Source organism: Lonchura striata, chromosome 3 (assembly GCF_050655825.1).
Source record: "Lonchura striata isolate lonStrDom1 chromosome 3, ASM5065582v1, whole genome shotgun sequence".
In the NCBI taxonomy this organism is placed as follows: Eukaryota; Metazoa; Chordata; class Aves; order Passeriformes; family Estrildidae; genus Lonchura; species Lonchura striata.
The window spans coordinates 6,066,073-6,084,182 of NC_140705.1; the positions used below are offsets into that span (position 1 = coordinate 6,066,073).

At 40.0% G+C, this 18,110-nt stretch overlaps 1 protein-coding gene across 2 annotated transcripts in view; it reads right to left on the bottom strand.

The window, feature by feature from the left end:
* Positions 1-18,110, bottom strand: part of CLIC5 (CLIC family member 5) — a 78,232-nt gene that overhangs the window by 11,080 nt on the left and 49,042 nt on the right. For both annotated transcript variants that reach the window (XM_021527240.3, XM_021527241.3), the window contains exon 5: positions 208-389. In XM_021527240.3, coding sequence (XP_021382915.3) covers positions 208-389 — 182 coding nt within the window. The remainder of the gene's footprint in view (positions 1-207; positions 390-18,110) is intronic.

Here is an 18,110-nt window from a genome sequence, read left to right on the forward strand (position 1 = left end):
TGATGGGACAGTTTTCCCATGAACTAAATATAAAGTTCCTTTATTTAACCTCTAGGAAGCCCTGAAGAGCAAAACTGTGTTTCAAAGTGCTCTTCTAGGCCTGAAGAATTCTCTGCTGAAATACACGTTGGTTTTGGCACTCAGCTGTCAGAGCAAGGCACACCATGTCAGATATGGATTCTTTGACCATCTCACAACATCTTTTACCTTCACAACGTGGAGTTTGGGCAGAAGGTTGCAGTCAGCAAGTGTCAGGTCATCTCCATCCAGAAACTTGCGTTTAGACACTTTTTCCTCTTCAGTGCTGTCTGCATCAATCTCCTCTGGCAGGGGAGTTCTCAGGTAGTCATCCAGCTTCTTCAGAGCCTTCACCAAGCCCCTTTCAAGTGCTTTGCCAAAAAAAAGCAAAGAATAAGTGGCTAGGGCAAGATAAGAATTGTTTATAAATGCTCATTGTCAATGGCTATGCTAGTGTCTAGAAAAAAACCAAGAACCAATTTCTTCATTGTTAATTTGTGCTCCAAAGCTGACACAATCCAATGGCAAAGTAGCCCAGCAAAGTACATCTGCCTGAGGATAAATCTCATCCTGCAGTGGGAAAAGGGACACAGGGACCTTGCTGTACCACGTCTTCTCCTGACAAACAACAAAAAGCAGTGAAAGAGATCACAGAAGAAAAAAACAGCTTGTCAAGATGATACACCAAAAAAACACACATTGCCTATGATATTCTTCTGATCTGTTGAAAGCCATCACATAGGTACTGGAACCATGTACACTGCTCCTTCATTCTTCTAACCAGCTGCATAAGACTGCAATGAAGTAGAATTTTCTAGCATTACTTCGGTTCTATCAAGTCTTAATTTTACTTCTTTCAACACCCTTGCAGAGTAATTAAAGGCAATAGCAGTAATTCCAAAGATGCTAACCAGAGCTCGATAGAGCTGAAAGATATGCTACAAATGAAATGAAATATTAGCCAGTGTTAAAATTCCCATTTAACTCAGGTTCAGCTTGGGTGCAAATGCTCTTTCTGAGAGATCTCAAATAGTCTTGTGATGGAGAGGAGACTCCAGACTTCTTAGTTCAGCTACTGAAGATCATGTCCCACACTGCTGCTGGCTTCAACTAATTCCAGTCTTCAAATGCCACCTAGACCTCTACAGCAGAGTGCAAATTTTTCACCCAGGCAAGGAATTTGTGGTTTTATGCTTCATTGTCAGGACAATACAAAAGCTTGCTTGCAATAATGCACTTACAAAAAAGCTGGATAACTCTGTGCAGGTTTGTGCATTACTTGCAAACACTTGGGGCAAAGAAGGATCTTTCGTGTTTCTGTCAAAACCATGATGGAGTCCTGGTCCCCCACAAGTGCCCCAAAGTGCTAAAGCAACATAAATAAAAAACAGCAAGAATTTACAATGTGAAAAAATAACAACATGACTCATGGGCTTAAGGCCAGAATTTCAGCTGGTGAAAATTACCTGCAGTGATTTATACCTGCTGCAGATGTGGCCTGGAGTCAGTATTAATGGCCTAATACTGTAAAATCTTACATCTCTGAGTAACTTACTGCCACTGAACTTAGGGGAGAGTTACTCAGGTGGTATAGCACTACAAGGCCTATGGAGGTAAGTACAAGGACCAATGGGTTCAAACTGAAATAGAGGAAATTTGGTTAATTATATGCAAGAATTTCTTTATGGTTGTTGTCCAGAGAAGCTGTGGTCCCATCCCTGGCAGTGCTCAAAGCCAGGGTGGACAGGGCTTGGAGCAACCTGGGATAGTGGGAGATGTCCGTGGCAGGGACACCTGCAATTAGATGGTCTTTAAGGTCTTTTCCAACCCAAACCTTCTAAAATCCTATGGTCCTAAATATATTTATGGACAACAGGCACTCAAAAGGGCTGCGGCAATCACCCTCCACAGAGAGCCTTGCTGGCACAGGTAACTCCACAGGCTCTGCTGTCAGCTGCCCCTGTGCTTTTGGCACAGAGAGAAAGGCAGCACATCCAGGGCCACTGAGACAGCAGGAGCTGAACACCACAGAACATGATTTCCCTGCTGCCCTAACATCCATTAAACCTGTGCCAGCAGTGAAAGTCAGATTAAGCTGCTTGATGCCTTGCTCCCACTGAAGTCTCTTGGCCCAGCACCAGGGAACCACCAGCCTCTTTTGTGGCTGACTCTGAGACACAGTGGCAAACCCTGGCTTAATTGATTGACTGGAGAAATTACTGTGATCCAACCGAAAACACCCCCACAAACATAGCAGGGAGGGAAAGAATTTTATTTCTGAAAGCAGAGCATCTAAAGCGACTGAAGTGCTGCCACCCATAAAACAAAAGTGTTGCCATCCTTCATATAATCACTTCAAATTGAATTTTGACACTGACATTCTGCTGTCAGATGCTGGCAGTGGTGCCTTTAATTGCCTGCAGCTGTCCTGCCTCACAGCTTCCACGGGAGGGTAGGAATTGTGGAGTGTGGCAAGGATTCAGCAATTTCTTTTTGCTTTGACCTGTAACACCTCTTGGTCATTCTCAGACTGTGTCCTCTTACAGTGTGTTCATGTAGAGACAGTGGACTTGAATTACTGGGATTTCATTCAGTTTTGTTCATCTGGGTTTTAGAGAACTGGCTCAACACTGACCACTTTCCAGTATTCCCTTCACCCAGTTGGGAATTTGGTTCTCCAAGTCATTTGAGCTTTTGCTTTTCCAAGTCATCTGAGCAATATTCGAGTGCCAGGAGGAGTCTGATGCCTTATGCTAGCCCATGAGGTAAGTCAGGTGTGTGCACAGAGACAACAGCAGCAGGTGAGGTTTGTTTATGTAACTCTTCTGGAACTTATTAGGTTTTGGGATTTTTTTTTTTTGCTCTCATTGCTCTATCAAAGTGCGTCATGGCTGTCCCAAAAACAATGCCTGGAGTGCAGCCTGTTTGTGACAGCAAGAAAAACAACTATCTGAATTCATACTTGGCACTTGCATACGGCAGCTTTAGGCCAGAAATAAGTGTATATTCAAGGCCCAATACATCTGTGACCTAATTCACAGGCTCTGCTGCAACCCACAGGATGCTGACACCTCACATTGAAATCACCACAGTCAGGACCATCTTATATCCTGATAGGCAAGAACTGAACAACTGCTTGTGACACCAATGACCCCATTTTTTAAAGCAAAACTCTTCTCAGTAAACTAGATCTTAGATCCTAGTAAACTTCTCAGAACAGCCTGTAAATAGAAAAATAGTGAATAAGAGAGAACTGCTCTCCTTCCAATTAAATAGTGAAAAAAAATTGAAAAACAAAGAAAATTAAAACTCAAAAATTGCCATATCAAATGGATTTTAGGTGCATAGGGTCAGATTTTTAAGGTCTGACAATGATTTCCAAGGCCTTTTTTGAAATTCATATGCAAATATCCATGTTGCAAATCCTACTTTCTAGGTACCCTAACACATTCAGGTCTATCTAAAGGATTTAAAATCTTATGTTCCTTGAGCAGGTTCTCAGGGAAATCCCCACCCAAAATAGGAGAATATGTAAAAGAATCAAATTTTCTCTCTTGCCTGTTAGATATTTAAGCATTATGTGAAAGATGAAAAATTGTGACTGGAAACCAGGAAATGACCTCTTCAGAATAGCCTAGAGCTCTGAATGTTCTGAGACTCCTCCTGAGGAAAAAACTGTCTGGGTTCACATTACTGACCAAACTCAGCTTGGATTAATTCCTTAAACTTGGATTTAATTCTAAACTTCCTATACTGTGGCTATTTCATGAAAATCTGGATGACTCTACATTGTCTCCACTGAGAACACAGGGGAGAGGATGCACTCACCATGGCAAGGGCCATGTGAACACCAGTCAGCACCAGACTGCATGAAGACATTTAAAAAGATGTGAAGATCTAAAACAATGCTAATTCCCCATTTGTGAGAGTACCAGCCACAGTGAATTTCAGAAGTGGCTAAGCACCTAATTCCCTTGGCAATTTGTCCTCTGGGAAGCATCATTAAAGAACTAAATAGCTTTGCTGATTAACAGCTAATGGGTGGGATTCACCTTCCCCAAAGTGAGTAAAAATAAAATAATAGGTTTGAAATAAACACCCTGAGAGCTTCCTCTCTGTTCAGTGGAGTGTTCTATTCTACAGTTGGTTTTGGTGACCCCTAAATGAGCTGTAGGGAGAACTTCTTCTGAAGTGTCTAATCACACCCTTGCATTGTCTTGGTAATGTCAGGGTGGCGGATTCAATATTACAACATCAAGTAGAGCCAGGCCTGAGTATGTGGCTCTGTGCTGCTTTTGAAATTTCTACCTCCAACTGCTTCCCCACCCTGCAGACTTTGAGTAGGAACTTAGAGATCTCAGATGTGACCAGCTCTGAGAGATAAGCCCTGTCAGAAGCTTATCCATGCAAGAGCTGCAATGTCTTAACTCCTGGAAACCATTCTTCTGGACAGTGGAATCACCAAGCACAAAGGCACCAGCATCATATTGTCTTCACTGGGATATATTTGATATAACCTCGAATTCCAAGAAATTCTACCCAGGTATAGGTAAAATCCATGGTGGAACCATCTCTCTCTTATTTCATTCTGGGCTAATTATGCAGCCAAAGACAAGTTCTAGCAATGACAGTCCTGCCCTGTCATCCCACTAATAATAAACAATAATATTAGTAAAAAAACCCTCCTGAGCTTTTTGTGATTTTTCTTCTCCCTTCAAAACTAGGATTTTAAACTACTTTACTTAAGAATTATGAGTTAGAAGCCAGAAAAATAGCACTTTCCAACCTCAAAGCAACCACAGAACACTTAATGAATGTATTACCATCTGTCAAATACACAGGGTGAGGTTCAATTTAGCTGATGATACCTAATTCACACTGACGTTCTGTTTTCAGCAGAAGGTTACTTCATGTTGAACAATCAGATTAACAAATTCTGACATGCACAAAAATACAAATAATGTAACAAAAGTTAATAATGGGCAAAACTATGCCCTCAGTTACACTGACATAAAAGAGGAGTAACTTCATTGTCAACAAGCTATTCCATATTTACTCCAGTTCAACCAAGAAGAGACTTTGGCTCTGTTACTCAACTCTTCAAGCAAAAACTTCCTTAAACTATTAGCCTGTGCAACTATTTCCAGGGGATGGAGAGAAACCCTTGTGCCTTGAAGTACTTATACTACATCTGAACAAAATATTGGAAAATGTAATGCATGGAGCAATCCTGCAAGTCAAGCAGAGGGCCAGATGACAAAGATTCACTAATAGGTACTCAGGGTGAAAGTTTGGCCATCCTGAAGCTCATGGAAGTTTTGCTGTTGACTTCAGTGGGATTAGGACTTCTTCAGAATCTTTGAAAGCCAAAATAGACTATTTTAATCAGTTAATCTGACCCCTGAAATAATACCGGCCATAAAACTTCCAGCATCATCAGTCATTTCCATCTCTGTTTTTTATGGGTCAAATAAGGCTGAAGCAAAACGGAAAGTAACTAGAAAGTAGTAAAAGAAAAACAGTTTGGAAAAAGTAAAACTGATTCAGACTGCCCACACCCACAGCGTTTGCAGAGGTCAGGCGAGGACTCTTTTTCCCCTTCCTTGAACTCCAAATATTTCCTTCCTTGTTTAACGTTGGGACAAGGAGAAATAGCAAAGCAGACAAAGAACATAAACACCAATCTCTGTGGCCTGAATGAGCCACTGGAAGGCAAATCATTCCATCCTAAAATAGTAGCCTAGGAAAAGCTGAATTACCACCAGAGAAGCCTCAATCTCACTTTCTCTATCTCTCTCACTCTCTCTCATAGGTAGACTGGCTACCTAAATTTAAAATAGCTAAAATGAGGTGAGAAGACTCCTTTTTTATGTGCTTGTGTGGAACCTCTTGCAGGATAAGGACTTCACTTGATAGTTATTATGGAAAAAGATTCCAAGCATAGAGGGTACGATCACAGTACTAAGAACAATAGATTTTTAAGCAAACTGAACATAAAAACTATGTGAAAAAAGAGCAAAAATAGTTAATTTTTAAACAAACTTTAAGCAAAAAAATGCAAGATTTCTAAACAAACATGAAAACAGGAAGTCATGTTTGGGGACAATTGGTTAAGTCTAGCTTAGACATCCAATCATTTTCGCATCACTTTTTAAATATTGGCAATCTTCAAAATTAACATATCATTTCCAAATTAAAAGGAAAATAACCTTATGTTTCAAACAGTTTAACAGAAGATACTTTTACTTTCCAAAGCAAGTTATTATTCACAAAATTCCACCCACATATGCCAATAAATCAGGTTACTCACACCGCCCATGGCATTTTTATTAAATAAACCTTTTGTCACAAAACATTTTCTCCAAGTTAAGGACAAATATATGTGGCCCTCTTTCTAAGTGATTATCCCTGTGACAACAAGGCTTCAAAAGTGATTGAAGCCCAGCAACATCTTGTCTTTTGTAGCCAACATCTGAAACTACCTGAAGCTGATCTCAACACAACTGCAAGGTTCTTAATTGCCAAGCCCAGGCAAGTACAATAAACCATGGTCCATGTACAAAAATGAACGATTCCTGCTGCTACCCTGGATCACTGATTGATGTTTTCCCTTTTTACTGCTTTCTTCCACTGCCCTCCTGTAAGATTTATCCTGTAACACACGCAAATTAACTTGGTGAAATACCAATGAGGGAAAAGGGGGAACAGTACATAAATATTCACAGTCTCAATCAAACCATCTGAGATTTCTTTTTCCTTTAAAAAAACAAACCACCTTTCTTGATCACTTCCAGATTCACAGTTTGATATTATATGAGATCCAATACTGTTTTCTGGTAGGAAAAAGGAACAAGCTAAGAAACAGCAATTTAAGGTAAGAAAATAATATCATTCCACTAGTCTGACAGTCTGATTAAAAACCAAGGATTCATATTTTCACTTTCTTTTTTCTCCATCCTGCCCTTCTTTTTTTTTTTTTTTTTTTTTTTTTTTTTTTTTTTTTTAATTTTCAGGTTGGCTCAACAGAGTATTATAATTTTAATCTGTATAGATTAATTCTTCTCCATGGAGGAGCTGTGACTGTGATACACGTGACTCTGTACTCCATATAGAACAGTTTATCTTCCCCCCTGTGATGTTAATAAAACCCTTGAGATCTGAGTGCTGCCTTGATTTCTTCTCTTCAGCCATTTAAGGGTCGGGTGCCTTGTCTAAGCTGGTTCTGTAGGTTCCCTCTGTGCTCAGAGGGACTGAGCATCTCCAGAGGGTAATTCCATCCAGCTGCCTGAGCCACCTGATTCAGGCCAGCGTGATTCACTGCACACATGCCCTTCTTGCTGCCTGAATTACAGATGAAACCTAAAGGACTAGCTCAGACTAGACACCTCACTTTCAGGGAGGTGAAGGCAGGCAAGATGAATCCTAACCTTTGAATGTAATTTCACAGTTCACCCAAGTGATCTAGGATAATACCTCCAATTTTTTTTAAAGTTACTTAAATATTAGGGTTTACTCCCCACAGAGCCCATTTGAGCATTGCAGCATCCTTTCCAGGCATGTTTCTGCCTCATAAAATCCCCAGCTCTGAGCAGCAAATGAGTGGGAGGTCACTGAGAGAGCCATTGGAAATGCAGAGGAGGATGAAGTTGTGTGCTCCCATGCATCCAAGGCATTTAGATGCCTAAGTCTGGGCCAAAGGGAGTTTCTGGGGTGATTCAGCTCTCCTATTAAAGATGTTCCACTCCAGATAAATAATTCAATATTCACTGGAAAAGAGACCTGTGCATGTTCCCACAATAAAGGTGAATGCCCACACAGCTTTGTGAAAAAGCCATGATCTCTCTGTCTCTGCCCACTTAATGAATCAACAAATACCCTGTGTATGCAGAAGAGAAATAAATTAGTGTCTCTTATTCCTCAAATCCACTTTTTCCTGGTTTGGGGTTGTTGTAGGGGACAGAGGCTCATGTTCATCCTCCAGACAAGTCAGAGCTGGAACTTGAAAAGGCATTTTTTACTCCCAGTGCGTGCTGGGGTGAGCAAACACCAGGAATGGGGTGAGTCAGAAAAACACAGGGGCACACATGGGAACACACACAACTCTGGTCCTAAATGACCTTTCAGACATGGTCTGAGCCAGGCATAAACAGGGACACATTTTCCATGCATGTTGGCACACATATGATCTGTGTACGTGCAGTGAGAGAAATGGAGGTGCTAAGCCCCAGGAACACTTCCTCCAGAACTCAGAGGAACATGGAGCTGACACAGCTGAGGGATACCCAAGCACCCTCAGAAACCTGGACACCTCAAAAATCTCTTGATTTCCTTATGGGTAAGATTCCCCTTACCTGACTTCTAATTGTTAGATAATTAGTCTGACCTAATTGTTCAATAATTCCTTATAGGTAGCAATGAGAGAAAGGCACCTCCAAAGGAAATTCTTCCAGCTTTAGACTCATATTTTGAGAAACATCAAAAGCCCTTTAGAAATGTCTCTCTCCATTGATCAGAAATAAACCAGGACTTTTGAATGACTAATATATAATTCTTAGACAGATTTAGGTGAGATGATCCCACCCCTATAATCTCTTTTCCCTTCTTACCCCATCTACAGACTGATGATGTGGATTGATTGATTGATTGATTGATTGATTAGAGCTCCACCCAAAAAGTTTGGGATATTTTGACAGACATGTCTCAAAACCTCCATAGAAGGAATGAGACTTAAAGCTCAATTCCCAGCTACCTTTTCCTAAGACAAAGAGCAATGATCTAAGGATTAAGAGGTTACTTGGATTTAGGAGACTTGAGTCTCTTCTTCTGAAGTTTTCTATATGGCCTTGTAAAAATAATTTAAGTCATTTGCCTTGCCACGTCCTATATACAATATAAAAATAAAAATACTCTTTGCCCACAAACTTTACATTAGTAAAGCAGTAATGCACCAGCTGTGGAAATATGTTTCAGGTTAGATGTGATAAGCAGTAAATAGAAGAAAAAAAAGAGGCATCTTGGCATCTTTCTACGCCCAAATTAAACCTAGTGAAGCGGGTGAATCAGTAATACCTTAAATAGTAAATTAGACATGTTTTTCAAGCATCTAGAAATATTGTTTTGACTTGTTTCTATTTTTTTACTGAAAACTCAGTTTTCCTCCCTCCCTTTTCTTAGCCATTGTTACAATGGAGGCAAGAAATAAATTGAATACTTGTAACATTATCATGAAGAATGCTGTCAGAGCACCTTCAAAGGTTTCTTAAGAAGAAAACCCAGGTGTTCAAATGACACCAAAAGAAAGCTTCATTCCCAAGTCTCTTAGGAGTCCAAGTGACCCTGAGGGCAGGAAGCAAGTGAATGTAAAACTACTGGCCTACAAGTGCCCCAGGAAGAACTTGCGTTTCACAAATCATCCTGACCCTGTAGCAGCACTTAAGTGACAAGCATCATTTCTAGGGCTTGTCCCCAAGGGCCTGATCCTGACCTCTGCCATGCTAGTATTGTGCAGGTGTCCCTAAAGCAACTGCAGACAAACAGCAGCTGATTTGCATCAGGAATTTGGGAAAAAAAAAAAATTAAACCCTGCAGATTATAAACACACATTATTTATAGTATGAGGTTATCGCACCACTATCTCGATTTTTTAGTGTGTTCACTCAGAGTTGAAACTTTTGGTTTACTACTGAAGAGCAAATAAGACAATTCTGGGACTAACAAAAGGAAAACTAACTTCATGTATCTGCGGTCAAGTAGGAGAAAAGTGAGATTCTGGTAGCGAGTGCAGCTGGGCTTTAGCAGCAGTGCTCTGGGGACCTCTTGTGTTCCAAGACTTAAGTGAAGAAATTGGTTCCTGTACAGGCTGTTCGTGCTTGAATCTTTAATACTAATTTCTTCCAATTCCAGGTATGTAGAAGAATAAAGTCTGCTTCTGTTCACACCAGGATAATCCCAATTGCATTCCACTGTTTTCAACTATGTTGTTTAATTCCAGCATCAGTGAACACACATGAGAGGGAGACAAAGCAATGCCTAGCCAGCAGCACCTGAGGATGAAATTTTAAAGCTATTAAGTTCCCAAATCCCTTCGTTCACCTGAAAAATCTCAGTCTCAAATAGATTTATTTAGCATTTCCAGAATTTTCTGTGTTCAATTTTCCAGAATTTTTGTGTTCAAAAATTTTTACTGAGACACAAAAAGCCATGAGATTATGAGATTTACAAACAAGTTTCATCTTAATTCTTTCCCATTGTTTCTCTGCTTTTGAGATTTTTTTGCTTCAATAACTTGAAATAACTTAGGGATCATCGTGATTATGCCTCAACCTCCCTGAAAGGAACAGAAGCAAAATCAGTTATAATTAAGTCTGGATGTATGAAAACAATCCAAGAATTAGCAGGGAGGTCACATTGCCTCTGTCGCATCTGAGCTGTTGTGGCAAGTATTAAAAACATTTTTCCCAGTTCTATTCTCTCAAATTAAAAAAAATAAAAAGGCCTTGGGAATTCCAGCAAGAGGTCAAAAGAAAACAGTAACACAGTGCTCAAGAACTAGAGAAAAGCCCCAAAGACTCTTCAGTGCACAAAGGACACTTCAGTTTCTCCTGTTCTCTGCTCAATCAAACCAAATCCTTTTAAGGATGGAACATTAACATGTTTGTTCAATGGGCAAAACTCACTGGGATGTAATTTGTAGGAGATGATAGTAAATAACACAAAGATCCTTCTGGCCTCAAAGTTCATGAAATTCAGTTTACTTTTTTCTGTAATCAGAAAAACCAGGATATTTTTACAATAATTATTTCTCTAATTCTCATTTTGTCACCTCGTTTCTAGCAGTGTTTTCAAGCTGAAAGTCAATGACTTAAGATATATCTAAAAAAGAAATTTAGCAACATTGATTGCCATTTACATCTCATTCTTCTTTTCCCTGTTATTTTATGAAGAACATTTGCATGCATAAAAAAAAAAAAAAAAAGAAAAGAAAAGAAAAGAAAAGAAAAGAAAAGAAAAGAAAAGAAAAGAAAAGAAAAGAAAAGAAAAGAAAAGAAAAGAAAAGAAAAGAAAAGAAAAGAAAAGAAAAAAAATTATTTAAAAATCTGTTTAGGGAAAAACAGAACCTGGGCCAATTCTTTTCTCTTTGAAGTCCAGTTTTGCAAACTGACTTCCGGGAGCCAGTCACTGGGCTATCTACCATGTGATAGCTTGCAATGGCTAAATGTAAACCTGTGAACAATCCTGTTAGCACATCAAGACCAGCTGGGTGTTTAAACCTGAACATTTGGTTATATAAGGTTTGGACACTGAACTGAGCAAAGCCATAACTTCATCTAAGTCCTTGCTGCGGGGAACACACTTAAGATACACCAAGTCTATCACAACAAAGGGAGTTATCCACCAGGGCAAAACCATAAAGCAATGAAGTTAAAACTCAATTCTAAATAATAATGTAATTTAGGCCTCCCATTCCAGCAGCAAGGCGCTTAATTCCTCCCAGGACTGCTGCTGCCAGATTGCTCTAATCCACTTCCAGCTGTGCTACTGCTCCTGAGTGCGAGCATGGGAGCTCGGCTGGGAAACAGAACAAAGCAGCCCAGTAAAGCCAGCAGCACTTGGAGGAATATTCCAACACACAGGGGAAATAATTCCCTCTTAAAGGAGAGTGGCTGCCAACTACTGCTCCCATTGCAAGTGTTTTACTCTAGGCCTGACCATGTACACAGGCCCTGACTCAGCAACAGCTTGACTAAGTGCCTTAATTTCATCATGTCATTAACCTTGTTGACTTCAGCATGCTCTGTAACTTTAAATTATATAAATACATATATTCTTTCTTTTTTTCTCTCTCTCTTCCTCCCTATGGTATTCTATGTTTTCAAAATTGCTTCAGCACAGACATGTCAGAAAATTTTGTCTGTTAGTAAATTTAATGCAAATATTTACTATTCCCAAAATGGCTGCATCTAAAACTGTTAATCAGGCATACCAAGTCCCTGCCTTGAAGAGTCTGCAGTCTGATCACATCTGGACTTAGAGAAAATGTTCCTTTTGTGTTGTCTTCAAATAGTGTTTTTCACATTTCCATCAGGAAATCTTTGTTCCTCAATTAGCAAGGTATTAGAAGATGGAAAGTTTAGAAACATTCCCTTGTAAATTACATATTTCTCAAATTAAGGTGGTGGTGTGTTATCATTTTAGAAAACTGAAAACCTCTTCCTTTTAATGACATAACATTTCAGTTCTCAGTTTTGGCAGGTCAAAAGATACTGGTCCTTAAAGCTGTCACTGGTACCAGACAGAATATTGATGACTCTGGGCATCCAGCCAACATGATTTTGAGAACTTTCAAAAAGTTATTTCTCAAGAAAACTTATGTTACAAACTGCTGTTCCTAGGCTTTGATTACTGGGCAGAAAGCAGATAAAGCAATTTGGGGCAGGTGATAAATGCAACTTGCAGCACTTCTTAACAAGTTAGCACAAAGCTACACCACAGTTTTAGTGGTCTTTACATGTGTGTTTTTATAAGGAGACAGAGTGAACAGTTTTATTAGCATATCATGAGTGAGTTATGTGGGTCATCCCAAATGAATGGCAATAAAAGCTTTATATCACACTCACCAACATGTATTTGGTACTTTATGTGCCACAAATGTTGCAGAAAACCTATTTTACATATGTTTTAAAGACTGGGTATTTTTTATATTAGGGCTGGTTTTGTAAAGCTGCCAAGCACTTTAGCTACCATGAGCCCAACATTATTCAGCTCATGGGGAATAATAAAAACTTGTTTAAAATGTTCTGAAATAGTTCTCTTTTTTTGTGCTTCAAAAGGCCAAAATTAAAGAATCATGGAATCAGCATGGAATAATTGAATGGCCTGGCTTGGAAGGGACCTTAAAAGTCATCTATTTCCAACCTCCCTGCCAGGGACAGGGACACTTTCCACTAGAAGAACTGCCATCCTGACATGTTCCATCACTAAGCAAGTCCTTTTCTCTAAAGCAATTTTAAAAGCTCTTTCTAGTCCTTCCTGGTTGTATGACAGAGGAAACTTGGTACTGTCACACTACAGGACAAATTGTGGCTTGTTCTGGGCATTGGACCAATGTGAGGTTTGTAGTGGAAAATGGAAATTCTCTACTAAATTAAATTCTTCAACTAAAGAGAAAGAATAAAAAAATGTAATGGCAATTTGATACACAGACATCACACACATATTCACATTTTTGCCTATATATTCATATGGCACCTTGAAAACCTTTTCAAATAGCATAAAGCGTAATGCTGGTCCCAAATTAGAGTCTGATCCAAGATCCCTGTCACAGGAAACTTTCCATCAATACAAGAGCATTTTTAAACTTGCTCTGGCAAACTCAAGAGCAGCTTTGCCAGGAATTTTGCTGGGCACTGGTTAAGCTTTTAGGCATGGAACAGGTCAGAAGGACCAAAGACTCAGGAGAAGCCATATCACAGTTACAGCTGTAATATGACCCCTTTGGCTGAGGAGCCAGGCTGGAAGGAAGAGGGGTGACCCCCTGCCCTTCCCCACCATGGGAGGAGATGCTCTGGGGACAGATGTTTGGCTCTCAGACCACACCATGCTCGTCAGGATGTCCCAAGCTGCCCAGCCACATCAAGAAGCTCCTACTCCTGGCACAGGAGCCTCAGAGGGTCTGACCATGCAGCTGGTATTGCTGTGAATATTCTGTGCTGGGGTTTGGAGTGGGCAGATTTCCTGCTTATGACAAGAGGCATGTGGTGGCTTCTAGGAAGGATCACTGTGCACAATTCAGCCTGTGCACATACCTGTGCTATGGCTTTGACCCTCTGCTTAGAGGGAGTAACTCCACAGTGTAAAACTGAAGTAGGGCAGTTTTAATTCCAGGCCTCTGTGTGTGTGTGCATTTCTACTGCACGTGTACATACACAGCACACGGAGAGAGACATTTCCCACCTCACGCACCAAACCACAAAGTGTGATGGAGCTACTGAAAGAGGTGAACAGCACTTAATCACATGTGAATTAATGATTTAAATGCGCTTTTATTTTTAGCCTCTTGATGTAAATCCAAACCAGACAAGCAGAGTCCTCTGGTCAGACGGCTGGAAATTCCTCTGCACGAAATTATGTTGGTGGTCTCCCAGCTCAGTGCCTTCAGAGCAGCCGTACAGTGAAATATCCTTCCGTACCACTAATGAATGCGCCCACCCACACTGGAGCTGGTGCCCCCTAAGAACTCAATTCAAAAACAACTTTTTAAACTCCTACATGAAATCAAAGGGCTCATTCTACGAGCCAAAGAACTCACAATTTTAGGCGGGACAGTTAATGGGTGGTTACCCCAGGTTGTCCCCTTGGTTTGCAGCACACAGTCTCACAAGTAAAAATAATAAGCAGGATGCTGACTGTGTACACAGCATTCTAATTAGATTTCATCCTCCTCCAATGAATACATAAATTTTTGCTTCCCTGGTGACTGTACAGAGCATGAGTGACTTGCTCAGCATCAACCAGAAGAACCAAAGTAAACACACAAGACCTCAATTTACTTTCCTGTGCTCAGACAAGACTTCCTTCTCGATATTAAACAATCACTAAGCAATCAAAAACTCTCAATTTGGCCATGAAAACTTGAGCAAGAGCACCCAGGAAATAATTTTCAAGACCTCTGCACTGAACCTTCCCAAGGATTCCTGTCTCTGTGTGAATGAACTATGGTCATTTCAGGCACAAGGGGTGAAGTCTGGCAACAACAGCCAGAGAACTGAATAATCCAGTGGTGCTACTGAAACACAGATCTAATCCCACAATGAGGAGATGACTCCTTCAAACAGGCCTGTTATAAAATTATCAAGTGGCACAGGGGGTGGAAGGAATAAAGTTCTGATTGAACTGACTTGAAATAATAAATGCACACACTTTCTTTAAACACAGCTTGCCACATCCTGAGAATCTGGAATCAATTCCTTCCCTTTCAAGAAGCTTAAAAGTGGTGGGACTTTGATATGGCATGAGCATGTTTGCTTCTGGGCTTACAGCCCTCACCAGCCCTTTCCAAAACTTTCAACGTTTTTATATTGTAAGACAGAAGAGTTAGGAAAACAAAGATGGAAAAAAAGAATCAGAAATTCAGGGAACTATTAAATCAGGGCAGCTTCACTGCCAAATACCTTTGGTAAGTAAATGAATCATGATCAATAACATATTGCCATGCAGACTTACAGGAGAAGGTTATCGCCTGCTTCTGTGCCAGGCATAAAACATAACGGTGTGTGGCTAATGAAGTACTGCATGAATCCAGAAAAAAAAAAAAAATCACTATTTTTCTCTATAATGTTAAAGCATTTTTACTTCAAAGTAAATTTAAGTCATCCAGAAAAAACATAATTTTTTTCCATGAAAACTTTGTCAAAATTGATAGGTTACTAAGAAACACTTCTCTTTTGACAATGTTACATTTGTAAGAGGAAACTGTCTTGACAGAAAGAATCCTGTTTTGGTAAGGGGATGTTTCCGACCTGATTGTAAATCTGCTTGTGCAGAGCTGCTTTATACATTCATATATTTGCCAGCAGAGGGTGTCACAATCTCAGAAACAGACCTACAAATGTATACTTGCATCTGTTCATTTACATACGAGGACTCAGACACACACTAAAGCAAGGATTTACCAATCTCTTGTTGTCCTCACTGACTTTTCCATTATCCGGGGAAAAAATAATCATTTAGCTATGTAGAGGCTGTGCTAGCAGTGGCATCTTGCCAGTGCTCTCACGACAGGAAACACCACAGTGACATGGCCAGCAGTGGCATCACGTGAAGTGTGACATTTCTCCATGGTCCTGGCTGCAAACTCTGCTAAGAGGGACAGCAGCTTGGCCTTCTTTTTGGTGTGCATCAGATTCCCATCAATTCTCACATCCAGTACCCTCATGCTGCATAAATATAATTAATTATCCCAACCATTTTGTGTCACTTTTCTGCAGAGCTGTAACAGCCCCAGGCTGGGGTGAGCGGTCACATTGCACACACCATGAGACCTGTTCTAAACCAGTACCCTACAAGGCAAGGTCACACATAATTACACCTAACACACACTCCTCACAGCCAGAGACAGGCTGATGCCACAAATTCCCAGCCTGATATCCCACATGGCATTGAATTCACTTCCCTTACTCCTGAGTTAAGGGAACATAATTTAAATAACTTGATGTTTGATGCTTTAACCACCTTGCTGTCCTGCCAGGACAGGCCTTTATTTCCCATTAAAAGAAATGAAAACTATTATTTATGTAATGACCTGGGTTCTATAATCTATTTTTAATTTACTAACAACTCTTCTATTTGTGTTTTGATCACATGCAACTGATGTTCCAGTCACTGGTGTGGCTTTCCAGATCAACCCAAGCACTGGAATCAGCTGGAGCTAGGAATGGATATAGAGGATGACTATGAGACACATATAACCTTTATCTCAGAGCTGGGAGCTACAGAAACCATTTTTGATAACCACGAGCAGCAATCTCTGTTCTTTTTGGATCTCACCTGTTCATGCACAGACAGGGAAAGGGACTTCACCTAAGTAATTTTTTTTTTTTTTGGTCATGGAACTATATACAACTACTTCTGCTGTTATATAGGAAAAAAAATCATATCACAATATATAAAAATGAATGTATAATATTTAATATATAATTATAATGGACTATAATACTCATACAATATTAAAACTATTTTCTTCAATAGAAAGCCTCAAGCTGTACCTGGGGAAGGCCAGGCTGGACATCAAGAAGAATTTAGTCAGTGAAAGGGTTATTAAGCATTGGAATGGGCTTTCTAGGGAGGTGATGGAGTCACCATCCCTGGAAGTATTCAAGAAGTGACTGGATGTGGCACTCAATGCCATGGTTTAATTGACAGCGTCGTGATCAAAGGTTGGACTTGATGATTTCAAGGTCTTTTCCAGATTCCAGATTTACAGATCCCAGGTCTTTTGGGATTCTGTGATTCTATTATATTATTTTTAATAATGCAACAGGACCTGTTGTAAAATGATATGCACCAGATCAGGGCTAAAGCCTCAGATTACTTTTGAATCAGTGTTGCAATTTTACAAAAATTTATTAAATATAAATCAAAAATAAATAGGTTCATTAGGAAATATGTACACAGTGTTGCTCTCCTTTCCTCTTTGCATACAGTCTTTTCACTGCTCAAGAAATTTAACACAACTACTTTTTGACTAACTCATTCTCCTCCATCCTAATCAGCCTTCAGAAAAACTGCTATTGTTGAGATGAACCAGGCAGAAGGTGAATAAAACATCCCTGGGATTAGGGAGAAACTATTCTTCCTTAGCCCTTGAAAACTGACAGTCAATTACTCTGCTGAAATTGAGGTCTGCACTGACAGTCCCAGAGACTTTACTCCATTGATAGAAAGAACATAGTTATAGATAGAAAAATCCAGTTCTACTCTGCCCATGTCTGCTTTATTCTCCTTGCAGCAGCACTCCAGCTGTAATAAAATTAAGCTAAAAGCTTTTCTCTACTTTGAAGAAGAAAGTTGAGCAGCAATACATTCAGAGACTGCAGTGTCTGGATAAGACAGGAGCAGGTAACAAAAATAGAGTGAGGATGTTTGCAGGGAGCAAAGATTGTGTCTCTGATGCAGCTTAACAGCTCTTGTCTCTAAAACCTTGGTGTGCTTGATTGTCATTTGCAAGAGTACCTAAACCAAAAGTTTGTTATGCAGAACTAGGGAAAGTTCTCTTTAATCATACTGCAGCTTCTGAAACTGTAGAGTGCTTTGTGGGGTTAGATTCCTTATCTCACCATAGTGGATATCAGACCTTGAATTCCAGCTCTGCTTATGGCCAGATGCAGACACCTCTAGGACACCCATCTATTCCTGGCTGGAGATGTCAGCCCTTGTGAGCCAAGGCATTTGAATATTGCAGTCACTGAGAAGCAAGAGTTGGAACTGTGCATGTGAGATAGCACAGCTGAAGATTTACAGCTGCACAGCAGACCATAAAACTTCCTTCTAAATGGCCGGGATATTTTACTTTCATTGTTACATCTATTTAGTCT